Here is a 27,113-nt window from a genome sequence, read left to right as displayed (position 1 = left end):
CATTTGTCCTGGTTTATTTATATATTTAATTTTTTTAAAAAATTATTTAATTATTTATTTTTTGGCTTCGGCCCCCCAGTTGTCTGAGGGACAGCAACCCAGCCCCCGGCTCAAAAAGGTTGCCTACCCCTGATCTAAATGAAAAGGAATTGTGTAAGGCTGTGAGAGTTTTCTTTTCTCCCAAGATGGGGTGCATCTACCAAGAAAACCCAGTGGGAAGCACTCTCAGAATAACTATAAATGTGGCAACATAGTACAGTTTTATGAATTATTTGGTCCACTCACAACAATCTAATGGCCAAATTATTTTTTTTAAATCTGTCGATTGAAAGTTCAGCAAATAAAGCAGTACATGAAAAATTCATGATTAAAAAATCCTTCAATATTCTCTTATTATTTATTTATTTATTTATTTATTACATATACTAACTGGATTTTTAATTTCCAAAATGATCACAAGATGTTTAGTTGGTGCATTCTCTTATTCTGCTTTTAAAAAAGAGTTAACATGCTCAGTAACAGTGTGTTTCCAAGCAATCCCAAAGCTAAAACGTGTGGTTTTGTGCCTTATTTTAGCCATGCCAAGCTAGGTGTTACACAAAGATTCAAGTCCTGCAGTGTCAGAAAAGGTAGGTCTCTAGAATGGTGCTAGGCATACAGGAGATGTGCATGTTAGAAAGAGAACAGAAAAGTGTACGCTTTGGGATAGAGGAAACACACTCTAGAATGAAAAAGAATTCTGTTTGGGGGAAAAGGAGCCAGGATCCTCCCCAGCAACTGCCTTACTGACTGCTGCCTCCTCATCTCTGTCCTACCCTCTGTTGTGGCTGCTGCCAAGTTGGGCTCCGGTGAGCCATGCTCAGGGGTCCTGAGCACCAGCACGTCCCCCTCTTGCTTGCGTTTGATCCCTAGGTCTGTGGAGCCGTGTAGGATCGGAGATCCGGGAATGCTCAAGTCAGCATCATTTGAGAAGTCAAAGCCATCTGGGATTCAACATATAATATTTTAGTGCTTTTCTACTCCTTCCCTAAACTTTCCAACCCAGGCAGGGAAATGAAGGTTTACATGGAACATACAAGAACTTCACCTGATTTTTTTAAGCTGTTAGATGGACAGCATATAAATAGGTAGGTAAGCTTACTGCATAAAACAGACCAGCAGGCAACACATCAAGAGAAAGGACATACAAGACTTACAGAATGACAGTACAGTCGTCCCTTCCAATTCGCAGGGGATCCATTCCGGACCCCCCCCCCCACAAATCAAGAAAATCACCAATATTGGAGCCCCATTGATTACAATGGGGACACACACCTTGCCATTATGCCCCTCCTGGCTTGCCGTCAGCGAAAGGCCAAGGGACGTGACGTCAAGACCACAAATCGGAAGAGACGACTGTTTTTAGAATGAAAGGAACAGTAGAGCTTCAATTCCAATGTTTAGGCTTTATGCACTTCCATTATAATGTAATATTGTTCATATGGAAATATATTATCTAGGGTTCCAGGAGATAATATGTAGATTATAAGTTTTGCTTAAGAAATAATTTTAGCTTAGCTAGAACTCAAGTGCCATTTAGCAGCTTTGTCAGTGAAAATCAGAATACATACACAGTTTGCCATATACAAATTTACTCTTGTCTGATGTTTTACTGTCATTCTAGATTTTGATATACATTTGTAGATATTTCAAATTCTACAACAAAATAAATTCCAAGGGACCTTTTGGAAAATGTAATACTTTGATAAAGGGAAAATTCAGAGAAATTATTTAGCTGCAGTTACATACAAACCACTGGCATTTTCTAACCTCAAAAGAGTGACGTTTCAAACGATTTAAGAAAAGAGAGGTAACATGGCCCATACCACAGAAGATGGGAAAGACTACAGGTATCAGCAATTCATAACCTCCAGCCCTGTTTAAGTAACTCCAACTTCTTCCCAGAACATAAAATAACGATAATATTTATCCCTCCACAAGATGCCATCATAACTGCACATTCATGCATATAGTGTACGGAAAATGATTTGCACTATGTATACTACAGAAACTGAGCTATTCAAGCTCAGAAACCAATTTGTAGCAATGGAGGTGAATAATGCTATGCTATAGTAACTACTTTTTATTAGAAAGGTTTACCTTCTCTTCTCCAGCGATGTCGACGGATTGAAGCTGTTGTAATAGCAGTCCGAGAAATTCTCGGCACTGTTGGAGTAACCTCTACTTTCAAGACCTTCTGTCCTCCTTGCGATGCATCAGGAGCATCAAAGGGTAATGAGTTCTTCATAGCATTTGCAACCTACAATAACAGGGAAAAGTTGTATAAATGTTGCCTCTCCACAAGCAGCTTTTAAAAGGCTGGAAAAGGAAATGGTAAAAAATACAAAGAAACAGCAGTGCAGTCCAAGGAGTTATGCTAAAAAGCCAAAAGATATTTGCTGTAAGATTCAGGGCCAGTTACTCTGAGACTAACCCAATCTGCATGTTTATTGTGAGAATTAAGAGAAGAAAAACCTCATGATCCCTCTTTGAAGGCAGGACAGGACAGATGGTGACCAGCCTGAGAAGTGATGTTTTTTGTTTTTGTATTTTAAATAAAACTAAGACCTGATTCAAGCAGGGCACATGTACAAGCCTTGGGCTCAAGAATTCTGACCCCCTCATCCAACATAGTGCCAAAGATTGTAGGTTTTGCTTCTGTTTGGGCAGGAAGTTGTGAGGACCCACAGTTTATCATTATGCTCAAACTCAGAATGATGGTTAAATTCAAATATGACTATGGGAAACAAGCCATTTTTTGAAGTTGCCCTTTCCCTCAAACCCTGGTTAAGAATAACCATAGTCTATATGATGGAGTGGACTGGAATTCATGAAAGCATGCATTAGAAAATCCTTTCTCTCACTCTCATAGGTGCTGCAGGACTCCTTTATATTTTTATGCTGATCTAGACTAATACAGCTATGTCTTTGAATACAGCATATACAGTATATATAGATTTAATCACTACAGTCTATATGGCCACAGGTATAAAAAATAAACCATGAAATAAACCAAAAATGAAAGCTTCTGATCTCCTTCTCAGAGCCACAAGAGAGAAAGAAAGGGGTGGGTGGAAAATGGGGAACACAAGGCTCAGACATTTGATGTTAAAGCAGTGGTTCTTAAGCTTTTGGGGTTACAGCCCCCTCTGAAAAATGCAATTACACACAATATTCACAGTAAGTGGAAGGGAATAAAAAATATTTCTCTGCCTGGTTCCCTGATGCCTTGAACTCATCCATGTACTTCCTAGGGGTCCATGAGGCACAGGTTAAGAACCCCTGCACTACAGAACTGAGTTTTCAGTCATACTTGAAATGTTATTTAAAGCATTGCTTTAAGAAGCTATGAACTGCATTTGTCTTTAGGAAAACTGAAGGAAAATGGTTGTGTTAATTAGAGGAACAAGAAGGCTCAAGGTCACTGGCAAGCAATCCATCCTTCTAGGACTAGATTAGCACTTTTCAGACTCCCTTGGAAAAAAGCAAGCACTCAGTATCTCATTTTTAATTAAAGGAAGACTACAGAAGGAAGACATTCCTTAGAGAAGAAAATGGGCTGAAAGAAAAATAATGTATGATTGAAAGGAAAATGTGATAACTCCTATATTAGTATTATAAAATAAGACAAATCAAACAGGCACAGCAGTCAGCTCAATTTTATATTGGGCTCATTGCTCAGTTTTAATGAGGAGTGAAATGTGAAACTGAAATATCAATCCACCTACAAGCTTTTTAGCATAGCCGGTGTCATAGGGATCCCTGCAGCAAGTTCAATTTTTCATTTGCATTTTCAGTCTAGTAGTGCATCCAGTCATTTCCTAAAGGAAAAACCTGATCCAATATTTTACTCTGAGAAGCATTTAGATTACTGCATTCAAAAGCATACAGCTAAATGTTCTAGCCAAGAGAAATTCATCAAGAGGGACATTTAGCTAAATCTATTGGAAAGATCAAAAATGCTTTTCTTATTTGCCAAGGAATGATCCCACAGTATCCCTTAAAGAGGCTAATATTTAAACCTATGCCTCCTCCACACACACTGTTATTTTTCTTCAGGATAATTAGTAATTATTAATGATTTAGTATTACTGCGTTTAACTTTTATGAATTGCATCCTCTGCCGATACTCTGCCTCACACCATTACACAGAACAGCAACCTGTTTCAAACATGTCTCACACAACCTGTAGTTAACCTAGAAGGGAAAGACATAGGGAGAGGGTGATGATGGGGGCAACAGGAATTGCCAGCAGCCTATTAGTGCTTCCTTCTCAAAGTAGCACTCTTATAAAAACTAGTGGCTGAGCCATGGGCCCATTTTCTCTACATATTTTTTTTATTCCTTCAACCAAAGATGAAGTTTCTGATCTCCTGTTTGATTATCAGTTCTGGTTTTTATATTTAGGTGTACCATCTTGCCTCCGACAGAGAGAAGCAGGCCCAGCTCCATCAGGCCTAGCCCAAAGTAAGAAGGAGAGTCCTCCCCCTCCAGGTCATCTGCCATGGTCCAGGCCTCAGAGGGAGAGAAGAACCACTAGACTTATTCCCTTTCCCCACTGCCATTCCTTTCTCCTCTTGTGTCATGTCTTTTTAGATTGTAAGCCTGAGGGCAGGGAAATATCTAAATAATTAATTAATCTCTGTAAAGTGCCATGTAAATTTATGGCGCTATATAAATAAACAACAACAATAATGCAAACAACTTCATTGGTTTTTACCCCTCTATGTTCATACACAATTCTACAAAGGGTTTACACAATCCAATACAGGATTTACATTGATTATTTCTTATGCCAATTAACTGCCTACTTACATAGACTCATCCACATAAAAAACTAGAGGAGAAAAATAATCTTATTTGTGTTTAAACTCCTAATCACATTGAGGGATAAGGTTCCAGCAGAAGGCATCCAATCTATTTGCTTGTCATCACATTATCTTATTGGTTGGAACTTTATTTCTGCAGCTGTTATTCACAGGTTAATATAATATTAACCAACAGTACATGAGAACCAGATTTCATTAAGCCAGCAATCTAGTTGTGAGTCTACAGAAACATCACATTTGCTTTTCTCACAATGTTGCACAACAAACTGCTTTTAAAAATGTGAGAGATGGGAGAGCAAGATGTTAAAAACTCCATCGTAGAAGAATCAGAGAGAAAAGTATCCACTGGCAAAAAGCACCTTAATTTAGGGGCAGGCAAATATCAGGCATTTCGGATCATAAAATGTTGTTGGTTGTGTTCCATTCACAAAATCAGGTGAAGTATAATGTGGAGAATAAAGACTGTTTTCTCAAAAATAAATACACATTCATTCATTGATAATGTGAATAAATAAATAAATGTATAATACTACTCCTGTTAACACAGTTTTTAAAAATTCTGGCTTACCATAAAGAAGCTAGTATCCTACACATATTGCTCACTTGCTTGCACTTGGCTCCTTCTCCTAGGCTGAACCTACAGTTCAGAAATAATGCACTTTGACACTGCCTTTAACTGTCATGGCTCCATAATATGAAAGCTTGGAATTTGTAGTTTGTTGTAGCACCAAAGTTCTCTGACAGAGAAGGCTAAATATCTGATCAAACTACAAATCCCAGAATTCCACAGCACTGAGCCATGGCAGTTAAAGCAGTGTCAAACTGCATTATGTCTGCAATGTAGATTCCACCCTAGTCAGAATGGCTAAGCAAGCTGAGGACTCTCAATTCTTGTTTTGTTGCGACGTGATAGCTGAAATGGGAACTATCAGTAGTCAAGGAAAACCAAACTATCATCATAAGCCAAGTTCAAACCCTGGCTTATAACTTTGGCCGTAGGGGGAGACAGATGGACAATCCCTAACTTGTTTAAGATGCCTCTGCAGGGGAAACAGCAAGTGAGAAAAATCAAGCAGCATGCACCAACTCACTGACTCATACACAGAAAGCCAGATTTTATTTTATTTTTTTGAAAAAAGGTTTTTGCTTTGTGATGTCCAAACATACCTAATTCTCTGTTTCTGTCACATGAATACCCAAATAGAAACAGATGATGATCTGTCTCTTTCGTATATGCATGAAAGAGCACAAGCATATATTATAAATGAATTATACCTGAATATACAAAGTCTGGGACTGCAGTCAAGAAGTGGACTGCAGTCAAGAAATCAGAAGAAGACTAAGAATAGGGAGGGCAGCTACAAAAGAACTAGAAAAGCTCCTAAAGAGCAAAGACATACAACTAAGCATGAAAGTTAGAATCATACAAGCAATTGTGTTCCCCATTACCATGTGTGGATGTGAGACCTGGACAGTTAAGAAAATGGACAAAAGGAGAATAAATTCATTTGAGATGTGGTGCTGGACAGCAAAAAGAACAAATAAATGGGCCTGTGAACAGATCAAGCCTGACATTTCCCCAGAGGCAAAGATGACTAAACTAAGGCTGTCATACTTTGGCCACATTATGAGAAGGCATGAATCATTAGAAAAGACAATAATGTTAGGAAAGGGAGGTAGAAAGAAAGGAAGACAAAATGCTAGGTGGGTGGACTCAATTAAGGAGGTCACAAATATGAATCTGCAAGAGCCTAAAAGAACAGTGAAGGATAGGGAGTCTTGGAGATGTTTTATCCACAGGATCACCATGAGTTAAAATCAATTTGAGGGTGGTTAACAACAACAATAACAGCAAATACAGACAACCAGTATATGTACACAACTACCATGTACTGTTGGTGCATTGCTAATGGTCCCTGCTGTCAGGGCAAACAGACAAGTTTGGGCTATAAGTAGAGGGGCTCTAAGCAGGCAGACAAGCACACTTCAGTCATCCTCAGAAAGTTCTTCAGAATACTAACAGCTGATCATTCCAAAATAGTTTCTTCCATTGCTGTGACAAAATTTGCTTTTCTTTGAATCAGAAAATGAAGGTGGGGGTGGCAAGGTGCTGACCAGCAGCAGCTAGATCAAGCTATTGCTTCTGCATGACCTGTTCAGCGCATGCATTTACAGGCTGAGTCTTGCTTTCAATCTGGAAGACAACATACATTTCTATGGTTTCTCCCAAGATCATTTTTGTTGATAGTATCAGTAAAAGGAATGTTCACTTTCTCTCAGCTGAGTAGTGTTCTGCCAACCCTACCTTCGATGAATTGGAGCATGAACTCCAGAGTGTCTAGGGCACCAGGCATTCCTACAGTTTCATAAAATTGTGCTGCAGCTACGACATTCCTTGGACAGAGATAAACTAGTAACAGTTGTTCATGTGATGGTAATTTCCAGATTAGATTTATGCAACATGCTCTATATAAGGTAGTCCTCGAAGACAATCCAGAAGTTGCAGCTATTGCAAAATGTAGCAGCTAGACATTTAAAGGACTAAATAGCTTGGGGCCTTGATATTTGAAGAAGCATCTCTCCTTATGTAATTCTGTCTAAGTGTTAAAGTCACTGGACGGACCATCCTTTGTGTCTCAGGACAACACACTCTGGGAGGACAAGGGAGAGGGTTTTCTATGCTGTGACACCCCAGTTGTGGAATACCATCCCTTTAAAGAGATCCAATTGCTCCAATTCTGGTATCATTCTGGCATCAAGAAAAAAATTGTTACAAAGCCTGTGGGGCCAAAATGATTTTAAACAAATCCACACATGTGTATAGTTTTTAATTGTTTTAAACTGACTGAAACGGTTTTAAACTATCTGGCTTTAACTTGTTAAATTATTTATTATCCTTTACTATGTTTACATTTTTTGTGTGTGTGTTTTAAATTGTTTGTAACTGGTCAAGTTGATTTTCTTGTATGCCACACTGAGAATTTAGATATAGAGTGTGGCATAATTTTTTTAATAAATAAATAAATAAATGATAAGAAAACAAAGAACAGAAAAATAAGAAATAAACAAAGCATTAGACACTATTGTATGGACGAGTAAATTAAATTAGAAAGGGAATCAGAACATCATGCACGCCATTTAGGAGTATTAGGAGTAACCTATTCAGATTAGTAATGAATGCACATTTTAATCATATCAGTGTAGTACAGTATATTTCCCCTTACCAACAGAGGCTGAGAATAAAGTTCAAGCTGTGCTCTGTAAATTATGTCATCCAGTGTTTCTTGGCCAAGCTCCCACTGCCCATTGTAACTGCATGTGGATAAAAAAGAAGCAAGTCATTACTTTCCTGAGCCAGATCTTTTTGTCCCCATCTCTTACCCTCCAAATGTAGCCCCTAAACACAGGTCCTGCCCACTTTTGCTACAATTTCAATAATGAAATTACTCAGAATGAGAACCAATTATCCCAACTGCATTTTGCTTGCCTGTCTCCCAATTAGGGCAATGCCATTAGTAAGATTATAATCCAGTAGAAAGTTTCTATATTTCACATACATAAACTACCAGATTCTTTTCCACAATAGCACATCACACAAGTAACATATTCACAAAGAACAAAGGAAAACTATCTGTTAAATACTCCAGTAGGGGGTTATTCAGGCAGACACACCTTCTTTGATTATTTTTTTTAACACATAAACACACACACAACTTAGGTGTACTCACATGTGTACAGTTAGGTGTAGGAGTATATAATTCTCTTTTTAAAAGGTATGCTGATGTGATACGTCTAAAACAAGCCAGAAGTGCAAAACTTCAGGTCTAAGTTGATGGACTTGTAAGCTAACATAGGTTCATAAGGTATTTTATAAAATGCCAGGTGGTAAAATGGCATATCACTGATAACAAAAAGGGGCAGTATTAAATGCCAGAGGGGTCAGGTGGGGGCGGAATCCTTGTTTGGTTCAGTCAAAATCAGGGAGCTCTTCCTTCCCCATACTTTAAATACTTACATAGCATAATAGACACCTGTGAGCAGTTGTACCATGAAGTCAGGATCCAGTACCACTCTGCCATACTCTTCCTTCCAGGGTTTTTCATGTTGCCGTGGAAATCCACAGACACAAAGTCTGGAAAAATATTGCATTTATTAAAAAATAGTCTTATAAGTCATACTAATTGAAGTCTCATTGTTTTCAATGGGTCTGCTTCAGAAATGAGCAAGCTCTGGAACTGTGGGGGGCAATTTGTACCTCTCCCCCTTCAGTCCACTGTATATCCAGACATATCCCAAAAAATCTATTCCACACAGCCAGAAATAGCCAGAAATAAACTTCTGGTTTTCTAAAAGCCTTCAAGGGCTGGGTCTGAACAAAGCAAGGAACATGGAAGGGTGGACAAGGCATTGCCTTGCAGATATTTCTGGACTACAAACTCCAACAAACCTATCCCGTGGATCCAAAGATGAGACCCACACAGTGCTATAATACAACAACACCTGGAAGGCTGCACTTTGCTCACCTCTGTTTTAAGACAAAAATGAATTTGAGTGAAGATTTTCAGGAGACAAAACAGCCTTTTTTAAAAATCACAAATGCAGGAGTCATCTAAGAAGGGCCCAGAGCTACAAGCACTCTATAAGCACGTCCACTCTAACGGTTCTGCACTCAGTTCAATGTGTATAATCAACAATGATATTCACCTTCAAAAGAGGTTATGGAGGAAGGCACCAGTTTTACTCTCTAGAGAACTATCCTTATGGGGATGAATCAATGAAATCTACAGTTGGCCCTCCGTTTTTGCAGGGGATCCGTTCCAGACCCCCCTCCCCCATGAAAATGGAGACTTACGTATATTCAAGTCCGATAGGCTTGAATGGGGCACTTGCCCACAAGCGTGTGCAGGGCTTACGCTGCAGGGGCACGCCCCATTAAAAATAACGGAGGTCACCCCTTCTTGAATATTCAAGACTGCGGAGCTCAAGTCCACTAGAGAGGAGGGGCGACTGTATTTAGTAACAACTCTTGCAAAGCTAGAGGCTAGAGAAATCCTACACAACTCTAATCTCCACAGACCATCATGTACTTGGGAAACACCTGAGGAGAAATTTCTTCATAGGACCCTTTCACATTACACAATTATAACACTATGATTCAACCTTTAATTGCCACAGTTCCCTCCTGCGATTGGTGGTTGAGGGACAGGCCCTTGTGACCCTGAGCCTTGGCGTTCCTCTAGTGTTTGGTCAGAGACAATCCCAGGATTTCATAGGATGCAGCCATGGCAGTTAAAGTGTAGTCATGGTGCTGCAACTGTGTAAGCATGAAAGCACATTTCTCAGTCTTCTACAGACTAACGTTCCTAAATAAGTAAAATAATAATAATAATAATAATAATAATAATAATATAAATTATTTATTTATAGCCCACCCAATCACAAGGAATCTGGGAGGGTTACAACAATAAAAATACATAGAAAATACAATAAAATTAAAAATTAGTCCCTTCCCAACCCCCATCCCAGTACTAAAACTCCAATTAAATAATCAGCATTTAAAAACAATAAAATACAATAGTGTTAAAATTAAGGGAAGAATTGATGGACAGAGCAATGTGAATCATAGTATATGGGGAAAGGAGCTAGGTTGGGAAGGCCTGCTGGAAGTGATCCATCTTAAGAGCCTTCTTAAAGGCTATAAGAGAAGAAATGTGGCGGATCTCCTCTGACAGGTCATTCCATAGCTTCAGAGCAGCGGTAGAAAAGGCCCCCTGGGTGACTGAAGTTAATCTACATCTTTTAGACTGAAGTAAATTCTTCCCCATGGACCTTAGTGTGCGGGACAGACTGTATGGAAGAAGGCATTCCCTTAAGTATTCTGGACCCAAGCCATGTAGGGCTTTAAGAATGATGCTTTGGTTTAACTGCAATTGCTGTTAATTCCCATACAATACCCAACTGCAGATACAGTCTACATGAAGGAATTGGTGAACTAGCTCAAAGCCAAGAGGATCCCTTTATCAGTAAAACCAATTAACCTTTTTGCCACCAAAAGGATCATAAATGGAGAAGGAACTGAACTCTGATAAGGCATATCTTGGAGCCTAAATTTATCATCCTCCATATGGATTTTCAGGAACACAATTTGGGTGCTCCTTTCTTACTAGAAAGGTCTTTTAAAGGAAGGTCACCTCCCTTTAAGCCCAATATTACACAATGATTTACACAGAGATCCCTTTATGGTATAATTATGAAAGCATAGATGCAGCATGTACACTCTGTGCACTGCAGAATTCTGTTGAAAGAAGATATTCTGACTCTCCTTTGTAAATGTCATAAGAAAACTAAAATGTGAACACAAAGCAAAAATGTAAACAGGAAAAGGCCAGAATCCAAATGGTCACTTAAGACTTATACAAGAGCTTGGTTGTTCCTACTAGGCAATTCAAATTCTTTTATTTGAAAAAGAAATAAAATGATGTATTTTAAACTACATCCTAGTACAATGTAGATGTAGATGAAGGGTCAGACTGAAAATAAAACAGGAATTTGCACACTTTCTTCTGAATGGCTGATCTTGGGCAGGTCACACTCTCTCAGCCACAGAAGATAGCAAAAACCAAGCCCTTCTGAATAAATTTTGCTCAGAAAACCCTGTCATAGGTTCACCTTGGGGTTGCCATAAGTCAAAAATCGCTTCAATGCACACAACAGCAACAAACCTCTCACACTCTCTCAGCCTCAAAGGATGGCAATGGCAAACACCCTGTGAACAAATCTTGCTAAGAATTAGATTTGCCTTAAGGTTGCCATAAGTTGGAAACAACTTGAAAGCACATAACAAATCTGTTCTTAGTTTCCAGAAAACTGTGGATATGCTGTTTCAAAATACTTCTGACTCTCTAGGACGAACCATGAAGTTCTTTGGACCCAAGCCTTAAATCTGATTCACTGAGCTGAGTGTGTTGGATTTTTCTTTATCTGATTTAATGGAAGATATCTAAAGGGTCTCTGCTCATTTCTAGGTCTCCAAAAAAGCAAAACATACCATATTATAAAACACAAAGGAGGAGGACAGAGCTTGACAAATCTCTATGAAACAGAACCAGATATTTAAAAGTTTAGGTGAAATGCATATAATGCATGAAACTTAAAAACTTTTTCCATTGAATATTTATTAAGCATCCCCCTAAACAACATCATTATTCAGAAATAATATTCTCCTGGACATCAAATTCCTCACCTGGAGCCCATCCTGCAAAGTGACTGATAGGAAGAGGCAGGCATATAGACAATAGCAGAGTTGTAACACAGCATAAGAAAGCCCAGAACCTCAAACCTATGGAGACACAAATTCAACAGAGCAATAATATTTCTAATATTGTACTATGAAATAATTCTGTCATAGGTTTCACTAAGGCCCAAAATAGATAATAATAATGTTTTATTTATATATCGCTATTCCAAAGATCATAGCGGTGAACAGCAAGTAAGCTAATTAGCAAGTAAGCTAATTTGCCCCCAACAGTCTGGGTACTCATTTCAGTGACCTTGGAAGGATGCAAGCCTGAGTCGAGCTTGGGCCCTTTTGCTGGTCTTGAACTCGCAACCTTGTGGTTTCGAGTGAATGGCTGCAGTACAGACATTTAACCACTGCGCCACCAGGGCTCCAGATGGGCCAAAAGTGCCGGCTTTCAGCCAATCCCGGGGTGTGGTGTACAGATGATGCATGCCTTCAGATAGGACTGAAGTTGCACCGCGGTTGTCAGCCAAAAGAGTGCAAAAATGTGGTCCTTGCTGGCGGTCCATTTGGGACTGCCCCCACTGATGGCCTGAAAACTGCAGCATCTCGTCACCATAGTTCCACTCCAATCAGGGAGCGACCAGGAATGAAGCGACCAGAGGCCACTCCAAGCTGCTGGTCTGCTTGATCTCTAAGACAAAAGACTATCAGAGTATACATCTATGGCACTTCACTCTACTTAGAGAGATTACAAAATATAAAAATATAATTAAATGTCCTACTGAAAAAGTATTAAGGATAAAAAAAGGCAACCAGTTTCCACAATTTCTTTAAACAGTAAGCCAAATTAGAAGTGGAAGTCATATATGTACTCTACTCACCCCCTAAAAATGTCACTTCTACATAATTCTTACAGTTTGAAGCCTACAAACATTCTTCTCTTCATACCTGACTGAATTCAAAAATACATGTATAGGTCATTAAGCAAAACCAGGTCCATCCCACACTCACCTGTTTTGTGCTGTGAATGTTTCTCTTTGAGGGTGAAGGTCACTATAAACCACTCGGATAAGGTCATGTTGACATAGTGCTCCCTCAGTCAAAGCCATGGATCCAATAGTAGATGGCTTAGGGATTATAAAAAAAAGTCAAAAGATTGTGTAACTTCAAGATATTATTAAAGTGCAGGAAAGGAGAAGGTGGCACTTAAAGAATAACAAATGATCATTCCATTACAGTACACCAAAGATGCATAGAAGCTCCAGTTAAATTTTTGACTGGCAACCTGCTATTCTCCCATAAATGAATGCCAGACACAACGTAAAATTAGAAACTCTTGGTAATACAAGTGTACTCTTACCTCATGGTAAATTGATGGCTTGGATAAGGAAGGAATGGTGAAAGATAACACTTTATTGTTCCCATCTTTGTCAGCAATTTCCTACAATGAAAGAAAATATATTGGAAAGTTAAACTGTCTTGCACAATAACATCATATTAATGCATTTAAAATTAATTCTTAAGGAAGTTCTTAAGGAAGAAGGAAATTTCATTTTAACAGGAGACAAAAGCACAACAACTGTGGTAGCATGTTTTCAATAACTTTGCTGTCACTAAACTGTACTTTAGCCTTTGCTTTTTAATTCAACAACTCCTACATTATTTTATATATTTAACTAAATATTAATGGAAAAATTACCTGAAGGTGGCACTTAAAGAATAGCAAATATTAACAACTGAACATAAAGAACAAATGTATACCATTTTGAAAGAGACAAAAGGACAGCAGATGAAATTATCCAGTATTTCAGTAAAACAATAATCAGTTGAGAAAGTCCAGTGTCTGGCAGATAGTAAAATGTCATCAGGAGGTAGGAAACACATGCATCTCTAAAGCCTCCTCACATAGGAAGGGAGGCCCTCCTCACTTCCGCACAAGCTGAAAAAAGGTTCTTTTCCATGTCCCTCAACACACTTTTGATATTGGCAGGCTGCAAATGAAGGCCTGTGCAATTAATCCTAAAAAGAAGGCAGAGTTATATGAAAGGTACCTTAAATATCATGCCCCAAAGCTTTCTAATGTTGAAAGACTTAATGATATGTATGCTGAATTTTATTGCTTGATTGATTTGATCTGATTTATACCCCACGTTTCTCTTGGCACAGGACCCAAAGCTTCTTACAACAAATTAAAACAAAGTACAGCTAAAACTTATTTGATTAAAAAAAAAGAATATTTAAAAAGGAACTCTATTTGAATTGGGAGTAGAAGTAGACTGGAAGTTAATGATATGGTTTCAAAATGAGATCACATACTACTGATAATCAGCTGTGATAATCAGCTGCCAGGTTCTGATCACTCTTCACAAGAGACTCAAACACTACACATTAGTTATCCAAGATGTAACTAAAGTGTATTTCACTGTGGGGTCGAAGCCATCCTGTCTAGATTATCAAAAGACTTAATGGGATTGAGGCAGGAAGAGAAAGATTCACACTCTTCCCTCTTTAGAAGAACAGAGATTTATATATCAAAGAGGTCAGAGTCTTGGAAACCATGGACATTGTCCAATATTGATACTGCCCATGTGGCAATTTCCTCAAGCACAATCCCTCATCACACACCCTAAAACCTGTTACAGAAGACTATGGCCTGTTACAGACTGCCAAAATAAAGCTGCTTCGGGTCTCTTTGGAGGTATGCTATTTAAATGACGCATGGGTCCTAAGAGTCCGGAGGTCGTGCCAAAGCCACACTCCATTCCTAAGCACTGGAGTGCAGCTTTGGTGCAGCTTCCGGATTCTTAGAATCCATGCATCATTTAAATAGCATACCTCCAAAGAGACCCGAAGCAGCTTTATTTTGGCAGTCTGTAACAGGCCTGAGATTCTATTTTGAGCAGGACTGAAGGCTGTAGGAGAGAAAGGGAAGAGCCCAAGCTCCTGATAACAGATCCAGGCCCTCCTAATAGACTAACAATTCCTGTCTGACCCTGGAAATTAAGCAAGCTCATCTCTGGCTGGTATGTGGATGGGAGACCATCAATGAATACTAAGGTGCTGTAGGCTATATTTCAGACAAAAGGACTGTCAAAAACCTTTCTGAGTATTCCTTACCTAAGGAAACTCTATGAAACTCATGGGGTTGGCCTAAGTTGACAGGTAGCTCAAAGACACATACACATGCAAAAGGGTATGGAGTACATACTAGCCCAGAGTTTTGTGTTAGCATTACTATACAGAAAGGTTTGTGCATTCCAACTATTAACCTGCCTGGTTTTACTTACCAAGTTATAAATTCCAAGAAGCAGGGCTTCAATGCAACCATTGCTCTGCCTATCTTTGCTGGCAGTAAGACGCAGATAAACCCAAATCAGTTCTGGCAAGAACTGCAATGTAAACCTTTTGAGACGAATCTCAGAACTACGATAGAGTTCAAACAGTTGGTGGCAGACAGGCTCCAGAAGCTGAAGGAGACAAAGAATGCCAACGCATACAATAGATCAAAAGTTACTATCTGGTCTGTTAATGAACACCATTACACATTATGTTGGTAAATAGTACGCTGCCAATAATTAAACACATAGGCCTTTAAAAATTGGTTTTGCAATTTTATTGAAAATCAAATTCTGTTAACCTTCTAAAACAAGGTAGTAAAAACATTGCAAAATACTCAGAAAACCTGCTGAGATGACAAGCACTTGAAAAGTGGAAGAAAAAGAAAACATTAAGTATTGAGGATCTACTCATTAAATAAATGTGGAATAAAATTACATTTTTTCATGTATTTCACTTTTTTCTAAAATAATTTATATTCCATTTTTCAGCCCAAAAGACTCCTCAAAGTATAATACAGAAAAGCATAAATATACAGTAAAGCCAAGCAATTAAAAATCCCACACCATTTAAACTAAAACCAGTAAAAAAGCTAAATGAAATATATTTTAACTCAATCCTCATTAAAAGTCAAAGGGTATGCAAAGGGCTTAACAGTTTCTCTGAAGATTAAAAAATTGGAAATTGCATTGCTTGGATGCTGCTGAAGGAACAGCCCTGTGTCACAATCCAGCCTGTAGAACCATAGAAGGTAACACAACACACAGTAGAAGTGGACTTTCACAATTATATGAATTTGTAAAAATAATAAATAAATAAATCAGCTGTTTTAGCAAATAATTATCTGAAATAACAACTCAGACATAGTCTTATGAACACTATGCTCAATCTTTAAGACAGTGGTTTCTAATCCTCTGTCCCCAGATGTCACTGGACTTCAAATCCCAGAAGCCCCAGTCAGTGTGGCCAATGGTTAGCTATCCTGTATGTAATTCAATAATATCTGGGAAACATGTTTGGGAACTATTATTTCAAGGGATATATTTGCAAAAGCCTATGTTTTTATTACTTGTCCACATTACATTAACAGTACAAACTTGTTTGGCTCTGACAGCCATGCCAGAAATACAATATAAACTGTAAAAACATAACTAATTCACGAAAGGATGAATGAACACGCACAGTCGCCCCTCTGTTTTCGTGGACTTGAGATCCATGTCCCTCACTTATGCGTGAGCAGCAAACGGAGGGGGACCAAATGGTGTGTGTGCCCCCATTCAAACCAATGGAGTTTTAATATTGGAGTTTTTTGTTTTCACTGGGGGGAAGGTGTGGAACGGATCCCACGTGAAAACAGAGGGGCGACTGTATTTCTCTTCTTTAGGATAGTATAAATAGCAAGCCTGACATAGCTATTTGAAAGTAACAGTGTTGCAAATTCTGTAATTATATCCTAAATTTACATTTGTCCATATGATTTTATAGCAACATCTCTTATTCCCATGCAAGTAGAATTCAGAGACATAGCCATGGTAGTATGGAATATTGGTATACAAAGGGATCTAGTAGCACTGTAAGAGATTGCGCAAAATAAATTGTAGCTTAATCTTTTGCAGACATAGGACCAAAACACACTGCAGAAATAATCCAGTTTGAGACCACTTTAACTGCCTGGCTCAGAACTAAGGAGTCCTGGGAAATGTAGTTCATTGTGGCACCAGAGCTCTCTGACAGAGAAGACTAAACGTCTCACAAAACTACAGTTCACAGAACTCCCTAGCACTGAGTCAGGGCAGCTATAGAGGTCTCAAACTGGATTATTTCTGCAGTGTGTTTTAGACCTTAGTCTATTTCCTCAGGTAAATGGAGTGACCTAGACTCAGGTTTACTCCATGCATCTGAGGAAGTAGATCATGGGTGCATCTACAATGTAGAAATAATGCATTTTGACACCACTTCAACAGTCTTGGGTGGAGCTACATCACTTAAAACAGTCTCAAACTACATTATTTTTATGGTGTAGACTCACCCCAAGTCTACAAAGGATTATGCACATTTCTTTTGGTTTCTCTGAAAGGTACTACAAGATCCCTTAGCACAGAAACCCTCAAAAAAGAAACTTTAAAATCTTGGGCAGGAACAAAAAAAGTTAAGGGACCAAGAAGCTACTATTTTCATACACATAAGCAATAACAGCATGGAAAGGTACTTCTGAAACTGAGGGTAGGGGAATTTTAAAAAATGTCACACAGTAGAATACCCATTGGATGCAATAACAGTTCTTAGAATCACAGCTGGTACATTTTCACTGCACTGGAACACCTTTCTGCTCTCAACTATAATTCAGAAAGCAGCCATTGATTTCATAAAGCTGATTATTCACATAATTACCTTTTTTTAAAGCTAAGAAGTCAGGCCTATTTAATCACTGACTACTGAAAGTAAGAGCTGTTCAACAGTGGAACACACTCCCTTGGGAATGTGGTGGCGTCTCCTCCTTTGGAGGTTTTTAAACAGAAGCTGGATGGCCATATGTTGAGATTGCTTTGATTTTGTATACCTGCATGGCAGAGGGTTGGACTGGATAGCCCTTGAGGTCTCTTACAACTCTATGATTCTATTGGGTAGAATCTATTCCTTTAATAATTTACTAATAAACCAACCTTAACATATTTATCATGAACTGAAATATATGGCAAACTTAATGCAATCCAGAATCAATTGAAACTTAACTCCCTCTTTGTTGATTACCATCAAAATAAAGCAAATGTGTTGATTGCAATTAAATATTTTAAATAGATTTCATGCATCGGGGGGAGGGGGGGTCCAACAGTCAAAGACTATTGAAGCAGAATAGGCAAAAAGTAGGCAAAATTTTCCCCACAGTACTTAGGTTATTGGAAAAGCAATTATAAATCTCTTTAAATAAAATGTGTTATTATGTATTCTATCACTATTTCTAAAAACAATTTGGCTACTTCATACCTCATTATCTGGGTCCTGAATGACCTTATAGAGAGCTGGCACCAATGTTTTTTTCCGATGAAGTGTCGCTGCATAACTGGAAATTTGCATTTCAGGTAATGCCTAGAAGAAGAAAACACAAATGTGAAGAATGATTGATTATTCAACTTTATCTCCTTCCACTGACTGTAGCAAACAAATCACCAGCTCCAGTTTATCTTCCTATACTCAAAGGGTCACTGTGAGGGGAAGAAAAAAACAGGTTGGTGGAATACAAAATACCCTTACATCCAGCAGCCATACAAGAAGCTGTAAAACATACTATTTAAAAGTATTTTTGCTCACCTTGAATTCTGATAGCCATTCTTCTACCACACCACGTTCTGATCCTAGCATCTTCTTACAACGTCTACTCCTCTTTCACCTTTAAAAGGGAAAAGTAGTAATGAAGCACATTGCCAGCTACAAGGCACACTCAGAAGAAGCTGTTCCCATGTTTGACAGTGTGGTTTTATTACAGATGATCTGAATGCTACCTTTAAATGTTACACTAAATGTTAATCTATTTTTCTTTTTTTATGTAACTTTTTTTGCAGTTATTTGCATAACAGGCAAGAAAAACTAAAATCAGTAACAGACATATAAAAGGGTTTTTTTGGTAACAAAGAACACATAGCTACCACTGGAATCAGCAATTTATGACATAAAGCAAAGAATTTCCCAGTATGACTGAACCAATCTTCCATGTTAATCAATTCTAGGTTGAGTAGAAAAAGCTGAAATGCATCATGGACCCAAATCCATGTGACATCCTCTAATGATAAATCTGGCCATGGAACAAAGAAAAACAGTCTCTTGAAGTCAAATAGTATTACATCCGTTTCCTCTATTTGTTGCTGAGAAGTTCTGAAACTTCTGTTCAGCAGATAAGAGGCCTGAGAAATGCTATGGTCACTTAGCAAAACTATACAAGAGATCAAGTAACAGTTTTCTGTTTGAAATTATTAAATTAACTCCTGAATACATAAGTATGGTTTCATGAACTTTGTTTATTTCTGTACTAAGATTCCACTCGCCAATACTACTATTATTCTGTACTAAGTTTCCACTCTTCAATACTACTATTATTAACATTAAAGTTTACAGATGGCTACTGTGTGATTGTTGCTATGCAGCAGTTCTGTCTTAGGTGATGTGAGTAAAAAAACACAACAGCTAGTTCATAATTTTCCACTAAAGATGAAGGGTCTGAGACTCCACACTCAACTGTTATGTAATAGGAGAAAAATATTGCAGACCTTATGATTACAGTAGAAAAATTATTTTACTCAACACACACTAGAGATGTTCCTTCATAAATATATACGTGTACATACTGGGAGAGGTCAAGTGTTACTTGACCCTTCTCTCTGCAGATTAGTTATGTTAAACAGCCTCTTTTGAAATCCTGATAAAGTGCAAGTATTCCCTTGGTACTAATGCTCTTTTATACAGCAAGGAAAACATGTGCCCCCTTGTATACTCCATAAGAAATTCACCAACACATATGTTCTTAATGTCAGCCACTCAGCTGACAGATGCATAGAGTGGAGGAAAAGAAGGGAATTCTACTTCACAATATTCTTTAGAGCTCCTTTCAGCAGTATCAATATTTCTGAGCTCTTCAGTTCACCATGGCTGAGAAACTGGATGGAGCTTTCTAGCTGATCACATGAAGAGAGACAGTTCTAGGTGATAAGTCCCTTCTTTTCCATGAGGGTTTGTTTCTATGGATTCTTTCCCATGTGTCCTGTATATATTTATGTTTTGGGAAGATACCCTTCTTTACTCTTCACATTCTTGGTACATATTAAAATAATTTCCATCAAAACTGCCCATATTTCTCATATTTTGATTTGATTCAACTTGCATGTTTACTATCTGATGACTGCAACATCAACTGGTGATTGTATGCAGCCTAATTAAGAGCCACAGAGGAGCAGCCACCATACTATAATATTCCCCCTTTAAACACAATGTTTTTCAAGGAGGTGAAATTCACACATTCAGCAAAGTAAAATTATACTTAAAGAGAAATAATGAATATACTTGCATACGTCAGCTAGTTCTTTGTAAACAACAGAAATGTTTGCCAGAGGAAAACATGAATGTATCTACTGCATAATGTCAGAGTTAATCATCATTAGTTAGCCTGCCTCTGTGTGTGGCTTGGTGTGCACGCACGCATGCACTCACACACCTTCAAATCACCTGTTCACTTATGGCTACACCATGAATTTCACAGGGCTTTCTTAGGCAAGGAATCCTCAGAGGTGGTTTTGCCAGTTCCTGCTTACAGCACCTGATATTTGTTAGCGGTCTCCCATCCAAGTACTAGCCAAGCTTGTCCCTTAGCTTACAACATCAGAGGGGATGTGATGCCTTTAGGGTATTTAGGCCTGCCTTCAGGACCTAAAAGGAGCATATTTAACATTTTACTTTACCTCTGTTTGAAGAAGTTAGTTATCTAATGATACTGATGGAGGAATGTTGCCATGTTCTAGTCTGGAATGCATTTGTCTCCCCTTCAAATGGTGACAAGTTCTGTCAACAGAAAGACAAACAAGAATACATTTTAAAAGGTAATTAAAAAATGAAAAGTCAATTGTGGTACATTCCGGCAATATACCTTTACTAAGATCAACCAAATCTGCTGATTTTAGCATTTTTCTTAAGAAGTAGCATGACATATTTGTTTTACGGAAACTGCAATATATCAATCTACATTCTAGCCAAAATTAGTACAGACTGTGAAGCTTTAAGATGTATGATACATTAAAATAGTTAGTTTAATCATCAAAGGAGTATAAAGTCATAGCCACATTATGTGCTGATTATGTGCTTCATATGCACTTCATAACAAAATGAAGTGCATATGAAGAGGATGGAAGCTTTCATATCCTTTTTAATTCCTCCAAATTTAAATCATTATGAAAGTGTCAGATAATTAATTATTGTATCCACTGGACAGAATCAGCATATTTTTAGATCCACCAATTTGTTTTTCAAAACTATTACTTTTGAGAAGTTACTCCTGCAGAAATGATATTTAGATCCCATGGAATAAAAGAATTACTAGGCAATTGCAAGCATTTTGTTGCAGAGCAAGGAACTCTAGCTGGTGGTTATCACACAGCTTATTCTGCTTATATTTACTATTGGGATTGTACAGGATGGGTCCTTTTATTTTCAAGTGACTGAAATCGTGTTCTCTGGGTTTTCAGAGTTACAAATCAATCTACTGGGACAAAAAAGGGGATGTTCAAAAAGGCAGCCAGATATTATAACTATGGTTTAGATATATTCTCAAGGTGAAGACTGGTAGCTGTACAGCTATTGGATTACACCTACAATGCATACAAGAAATAATGTCCAAACCTATTTCTGAAAACACATACTTATTGCAACTCATAGATGTTTCTGTTATCTTGGACAAAAACCCACACATTTTTGAGCTGGCTTGGAACAGAAGAACATAGCAGACTTAGGGGTGGTCAAAATAAGCAGGTTTCTGGCCAGCTTTGAGGCAGGGCATTTAGATGATGCATGCCTTAAAGTCAGCTGGAAAGCACACCCAAGCCGTGCTACAGGAAGAAAAGTTGGACTAAAAAGTAGTTGGATTTTTCCGCTTCTTCCCAGAGAGTGCGCACTTTTGCATATACGTACAAATGCACCAATGCCAGGGTGGTTCCAAAGGGTCACTCTTTCCAAACCCTAACCCTAATTGTACATGTAAATGCCCTGCCGCAGGAGCTGCTATACCCAAGCGGTGAAGGTGGCAATGTCCAAAAGAGAAACCAGTACAACATACAGAAAACGGTGAAGGGGGGCATGATTGTACCTCACCAGCATCTGCATGGGTACACCTCTGCTCCAGTGCCCTGTCCTGGTGAAGCGCTGAACATGCAAATGTGTGCAGGTTCACAGGAACAGACATGCAATGGGATGGCAGTTGCCAGCAATTCCCTCCTGCGAAGCTGTGCAGGGATGGTGGGAGAACAGTAAAAAAAAAAAAAGTACCCAGCAGCACAGCTTGAAGCCACGCCATGTGGTCATGACAGGCGCATTGCAGCAGCCTTAGGAGAGGGTGGTGCGGTTGGTGGGGTTTCAATGCGGCTTTGAAAAAGGCAGCTTCAACCCACTTTTTCCTGCACATCTGTTTCATCCCTTAGTCTAAGCAAGAACAGGGTTTTTTAAAAAGTCAAAATGCCTATTTCTTCCTGCATCTCCTGGAGGCCACCCTGCTTGATGGAGAGTTTGAGAACACAGAAATATGCAGACATAAGTGGCGCTTTTGTAACCCACTGTGGCAATTTTTTTCTTCTCACAGATAAAGCACGACTATCTTTATTCTGTTGTTGTTTTTTAATCAATGCAAAATGCACTCAGCTCTCTCATTTATGCCCTAATCTGGTGAGGAAACAGAAATACTAGATCAGTTCTTAAAATTAGCAATGGCCTGGATGAGGAGCAAAGTCACAAAATTATCTTACGCTTGTGAAGTCGAAGGTTTTCATGCCTGGCATCCATAGATTTTTGTGGGTTTTTTGGGCTATGTGGCCCTGTTCTAGAAGAGTTTATTCCTGACGTTTCGCCTATTTTAAGCTTATTTGCAAAAAAAGAGGGAGGTCCTGCTGCTGGGTATTCTACCAGTGAAGTGATTTTCAGCTACAGCTGCTCTCCGCCTGAAATATCAGGTCCCTGATCTATCAATGGGCCATTTTGTACCTCCCCAAGGATAAAATAAATTGTAAAGAATACCCCCCATAAATCCATCAAATGCCCTCTAAAGGGCATGGGGATATTTTTGCCACATTTTGGGGACAAGAAAGTTCCAGGAAAGGCTTTTAAAAAATCCCTAAGCAACTTCATCCTGTTTTAAACAAAACTTATTCCTGGGCCTAAAATGGAACTGCGAGAAGGGCATAAAAGTATGGCAAAATGCCCCACACAGCCCTTAGAAATCATTTGGGGGCAAAAAATAGGGGTTTTTTATTCTGGGATGAGAAGATGTTCCCCAAGGTCTCCTGGGGGGCTAATGATGCCCTCTATCCTCCCACAGTTGTCCACTCCTGGTCTATTAGTTGTTATTGGCTTAGCTTCATCAACAGAAACCCAACTATCACTGCCAAAGGACATCTTTCAGAAGGGGAAGCTGCTCTCAGACAGGTCCAGCCTAGCCACTGTAACATTATGTCTTGTGCAGATAGATTCAAAGACCGTGAAATGTGACCAGTAACTGTGAATGCATCTTGCCAGTGCTTGAAGAACTTTACTGTCTCCATGGTCTGTTGCAGAAAGTAATTTAAACTGTGGTTAAAAGCCATCAAATCAACATCAACTTATGGAGACTCCATGAATGAGAAATGTCCAAGTCACCCTATCCTATCAGCCCATCTCAGGTCTTGCACACAAAGGCTGCCTTTGAAGACAATTCAGAAACCTCTCTGGTCTAAAGAGCTGCAAACAGATTGTTAACTGGAGCTGGTTACAAGGAAAACAAAAATCCCTCATTACAACAGCTCAACTGTCTACCAATCTGTTTCCAGACACAATGCAAAGTGCTACTTATGGCAAAAAAGGCCCTACACATCTTGGGTCCAGATTATATACTGTATATACTCATGTATAAGTCTAGAAATTTTAGTCAAAAAATGGACCAGAAAAACCTGAGTCAATGTAGGCCCGGTCCGGATGGACGGGATAGGACGCCCTCGTCATGTGCCAGGGGCGGCGCTTCTAGACGCCCCTCACCTCTCACACATGAGGGCGCCAAAATGGCAACGCCCTGTAGAGATGGGTGCTGCTATTGTCACATGCTGGATGCATAGCGTCCACATGTCGCGGCGCCATTATGATGTCATGAGTGCACCATTGGCGCACTGCGACATTATAATGGTGTTGCAAGAAGAACCCACTTTTTGGTCTGCGGGGAAGTCCCACGGTCTGGAGGCTGCAGCTTCTCCGCGGACCAAAACTAGGCACCGTATTCACGGGTCAATGTAAGTAATATACTTTAACTCTTATATATAAAAAGAAACCATTCCCTGGTGAAAGACAAGAGCATAATCTGTCCCAGAAGCACCAGCCTTTAAGGTGAGCAAAAACAGTCCTGCTGGAATTTTGCAAGCTCTTTTGCATTATTTTCCTTTGCTTCATCCTTTAAATCCTTTGTTACTTGCCTTAAATTTTACCCTTGACTTATCCATCATATCAAAATCCATCATTTTGGATCCCCAAAATCTGTCCTTGATTTATACATGAGGCCAACTTATAATCAAGTATATACAGTATTTAATCTTGTTCATGCTTTATTGATTTGAACTTTTATCTGTACCTATTTTGACTTTCATAACCCATTCACATTCCTGAAATAAAGGGACAGTATAAATAAATAATTGTAACAAGAATAATAATAAAAGCAGATTATCAATGTGAAATGTCTGTACAGTCAGCCCCCTGTATCATGACTTCAGTCATTCACGTATTCAATCATCCACAACTTGACAATAGAGTTTTTTAAATCTAAAAAGCAAACCTTGATTTTGCCATTTTATGTAAAGGGCACTATTTTACTAATCTATTATATACAATGGAACATGGATAACAGATTTTGGTATCCATGAGGGGGGTATCCATGGAGAGGGTATCTTGGAACCAAATCCCAGCAGATACCAACAGCCCACTTTATATGGACCCATTTAAAAAAGTGGAATTGAACTGACCAGCGCTCCCCTATCATCATCATCATCGTCATCATCATCATCATCATCTGTATAGTGCCATAGGCTTTCACTTCTGCTATTATCCTTTCTGAAGCCATACAATGTGGATCCTCTGCTAAGGTCCAATCAGAGAAGTATTATAGCTACATTTCTGTTGACAACATAATGCATCCTTCCTGCTTACAAAGAGAGCCAGATGGGGAAAGCACAGTAAAGCACAGCACTGAGAATGGGTCCATCTGGAACAATAGTTTCTGGCTTAGCTGAAAGCTCCCCCCCACCCTGGCATCTAAATATCACTGCAAAACCCATACAACAGATCAGACCATGAATGCTGCAGAGGCAGCATAATGACACAAGCAAAAATATCAGTTTAACAAGTACAACTAAAAGGCAGCTAAGCAATATGTTTTATTAAAACAAAGGCACAGTACAGACCGCTCCTTTGGGGTGGCCTGCACCCGCCCTTTTCCCCGGAGGATTGGAGCCAGGGCAGCCATATTGGCAGCCCAGAAACTCCAATCCGGCACTTCTCCAGGCCACAGAGAAGCGGCAAAATACTGCTTCCCTGTGGCCTGGAAAAGGGGTGTCCTTGGGGCTTCATGCCCCTGGACACCCCAGGAGCCAGAACTAGGAGAGAAAGGGGCCACAAAGCCCCTTTCTCCCTGGTGTCATTCCACAGCCGTTTGGTGGCTACGGGAACGAGGCACACCCACAGAAGGAACTCCTTCATGTGCCATGCCCAGACTGCCCTAAGCGGCCTGGGGTGGCGCGAAGACATCACACCCGCGCTGCACTGTTTGGTCGTGTACACAGGGCACCACCATTATGCTGCTGCCGGCACGTATTAGGATTAGGAAGCATGTACATGGTGTGTGCTCCCTAACCCAACACTGGCGCTGGTACGTGCCAAAAACAGTGAGGAAAGTGTACATCACAAGAAATGTATTATCCAACATAACTTTTAAAGCTGAAAACCACACCACCTATGTTGCACTGTGAATCAAAAAATTCAGCCACACTAGCAGAAATCCTGAACACCTGGCCTACAAACCACAATGTAAACATGACTTAAATTGGGGGGGGGGGGGGGTGGGTGGGTTAGAGATCCATTACTTCATATGCACCCAATCAAAAAGGGCAGTGTATCACAACCTTCTAGATTTCTCACTGAGGCTCTGAATAAAGTTGTTGAATATTATGCCTTATGCCCATCTGATTTCTTTAAGATTCTAAACACACATTAAAGCAACTATGGATTAAAGGAAATCAAGCCTTGGCAAGCAAAGCATGAAGAGTGGACACATCAGAAGAGTTACTTTTTTTCTGGTTAATAACAAAAAACCAACTTCACTGGGAAAACTGGGAGGGAAAAAATGCATTTTAAACTTTCTGCATCACCACCAACTGTTTACATACTTAAGAACCAGGCACCAAGGACTTCTCAAGCAATGATCATTTCAATAAAAAAAGGTAAAGGTTTCCTCTTTGATAAGATTGTAAAGTCACGTCCAACTGTAGGTTTAACTTTAAGTGCTATATACATTAGTAGTCCAAAACCCCAAAGATGAGCTAAGAGCTGATACCTCAAGAAAAGTTTAAAACATATCAGTTAGTATTCATTCCACTCATTTTCAGCTATTAAAAATGTAGCTCACTAGCTTAACTTATCCCAGGAAATGTTCCCTAACATGCTGTGAAGAACGGGACCCATCCTCTCTCTCTCTCTCTCTCTCTCTCTCTCTCTCTCTCTCTCTCTCTTTTTTTTTTTTTTTTGTAATGTTAATACACCATTTAAACTGGAAATCACAACAAATTCAAACATATTTTGACATTTTCAGTATTTTTATCAATCTAGTTTAACATTTTGTGGCATCAGGTTCTCCTTTAAGAAGCTGCTAGCTTACTCAAGTAAAACTGAGCCCCCCCCCCCCAAAA

At 39.1% G+C, this 27,113-nt stretch overlaps 1 protein-coding gene across 6 annotated transcripts in view; it reads right to left on the bottom strand.

Moving 5' to 3' along the window:
- The window catches only part of HYCC2 (hyccin PI4KA lipid kinase complex subunit 2), a 53,247-nt gene that overhangs the window by 8,789 nt on the left and 17,345 nt on the right, over window positions 1–27,113 (bottom strand). For 4 of the 6 annotated variants that reach the window (XM_089519429.1, XM_089519427.1, XM_089519430.1 and 1 more), the window contains 10 exons: window positions 20,895–20,994; window positions 18,757–18,835; window positions 18,433–18,534; window positions 15,399–15,578; window positions 13,472–13,552; window positions 13,123–13,238; window positions 12,112–12,207; window positions 8,884–9,000; window positions 8,093–8,180; window positions 2,140–2,299 (listed from right to left, as the gene is read on the bottom strand). In XM_089519429.1, the coding sequence (XP_089375555.1) occupies window positions 2,140–2,299; window positions 8,093–8,180; window positions 8,884–9,000; window positions 12,112–12,207; window positions 13,123–13,238; window positions 13,472–13,552; window positions 15,399–15,578; window positions 18,433–18,534; window positions 18,757–18,807 (991 nt within the window). In that variant the 5' untranslated portion in view covers window positions 18,808–18,835; window positions 20,895–20,994. Of the gene's footprint in view, window positions 1–815; window positions 984–2,139; window positions 2,300–8,092; window positions 8,181–8,883; window positions 9,001–12,111; window positions 12,208–13,122; window positions 13,239–13,471; window positions 13,553–15,398; window positions 15,579–18,432; window positions 18,535–18,756; window positions 18,836–20,894; window positions 20,995–22,943; window positions 22,964–27,113 lie in introns of those variants that run through there. The other 2 variants (XM_089519433.1, XM_089519431.1) reach the window with 2 other exon arrangements.

This window comes from Sceloporus occidentalis, unplaced genomic scaffold (genome assembly GCF_023333645.1).
Source record: "Sceloporus occidentalis isolate IW3139 unplaced genomic scaffold, rSceOcc1.0.p SCAF_4, whole genome shotgun sequence".
NCBI lineage: Eukaryota > Metazoa > Chordata > Lepidosauria > Squamata > Phrynosomatidae > Sceloporus > Sceloporus occidentalis.
Note: the sequence above shows the minus strand (reverse complement) of the source record. Positions and strands in the feature narration are given on the sequence as shown.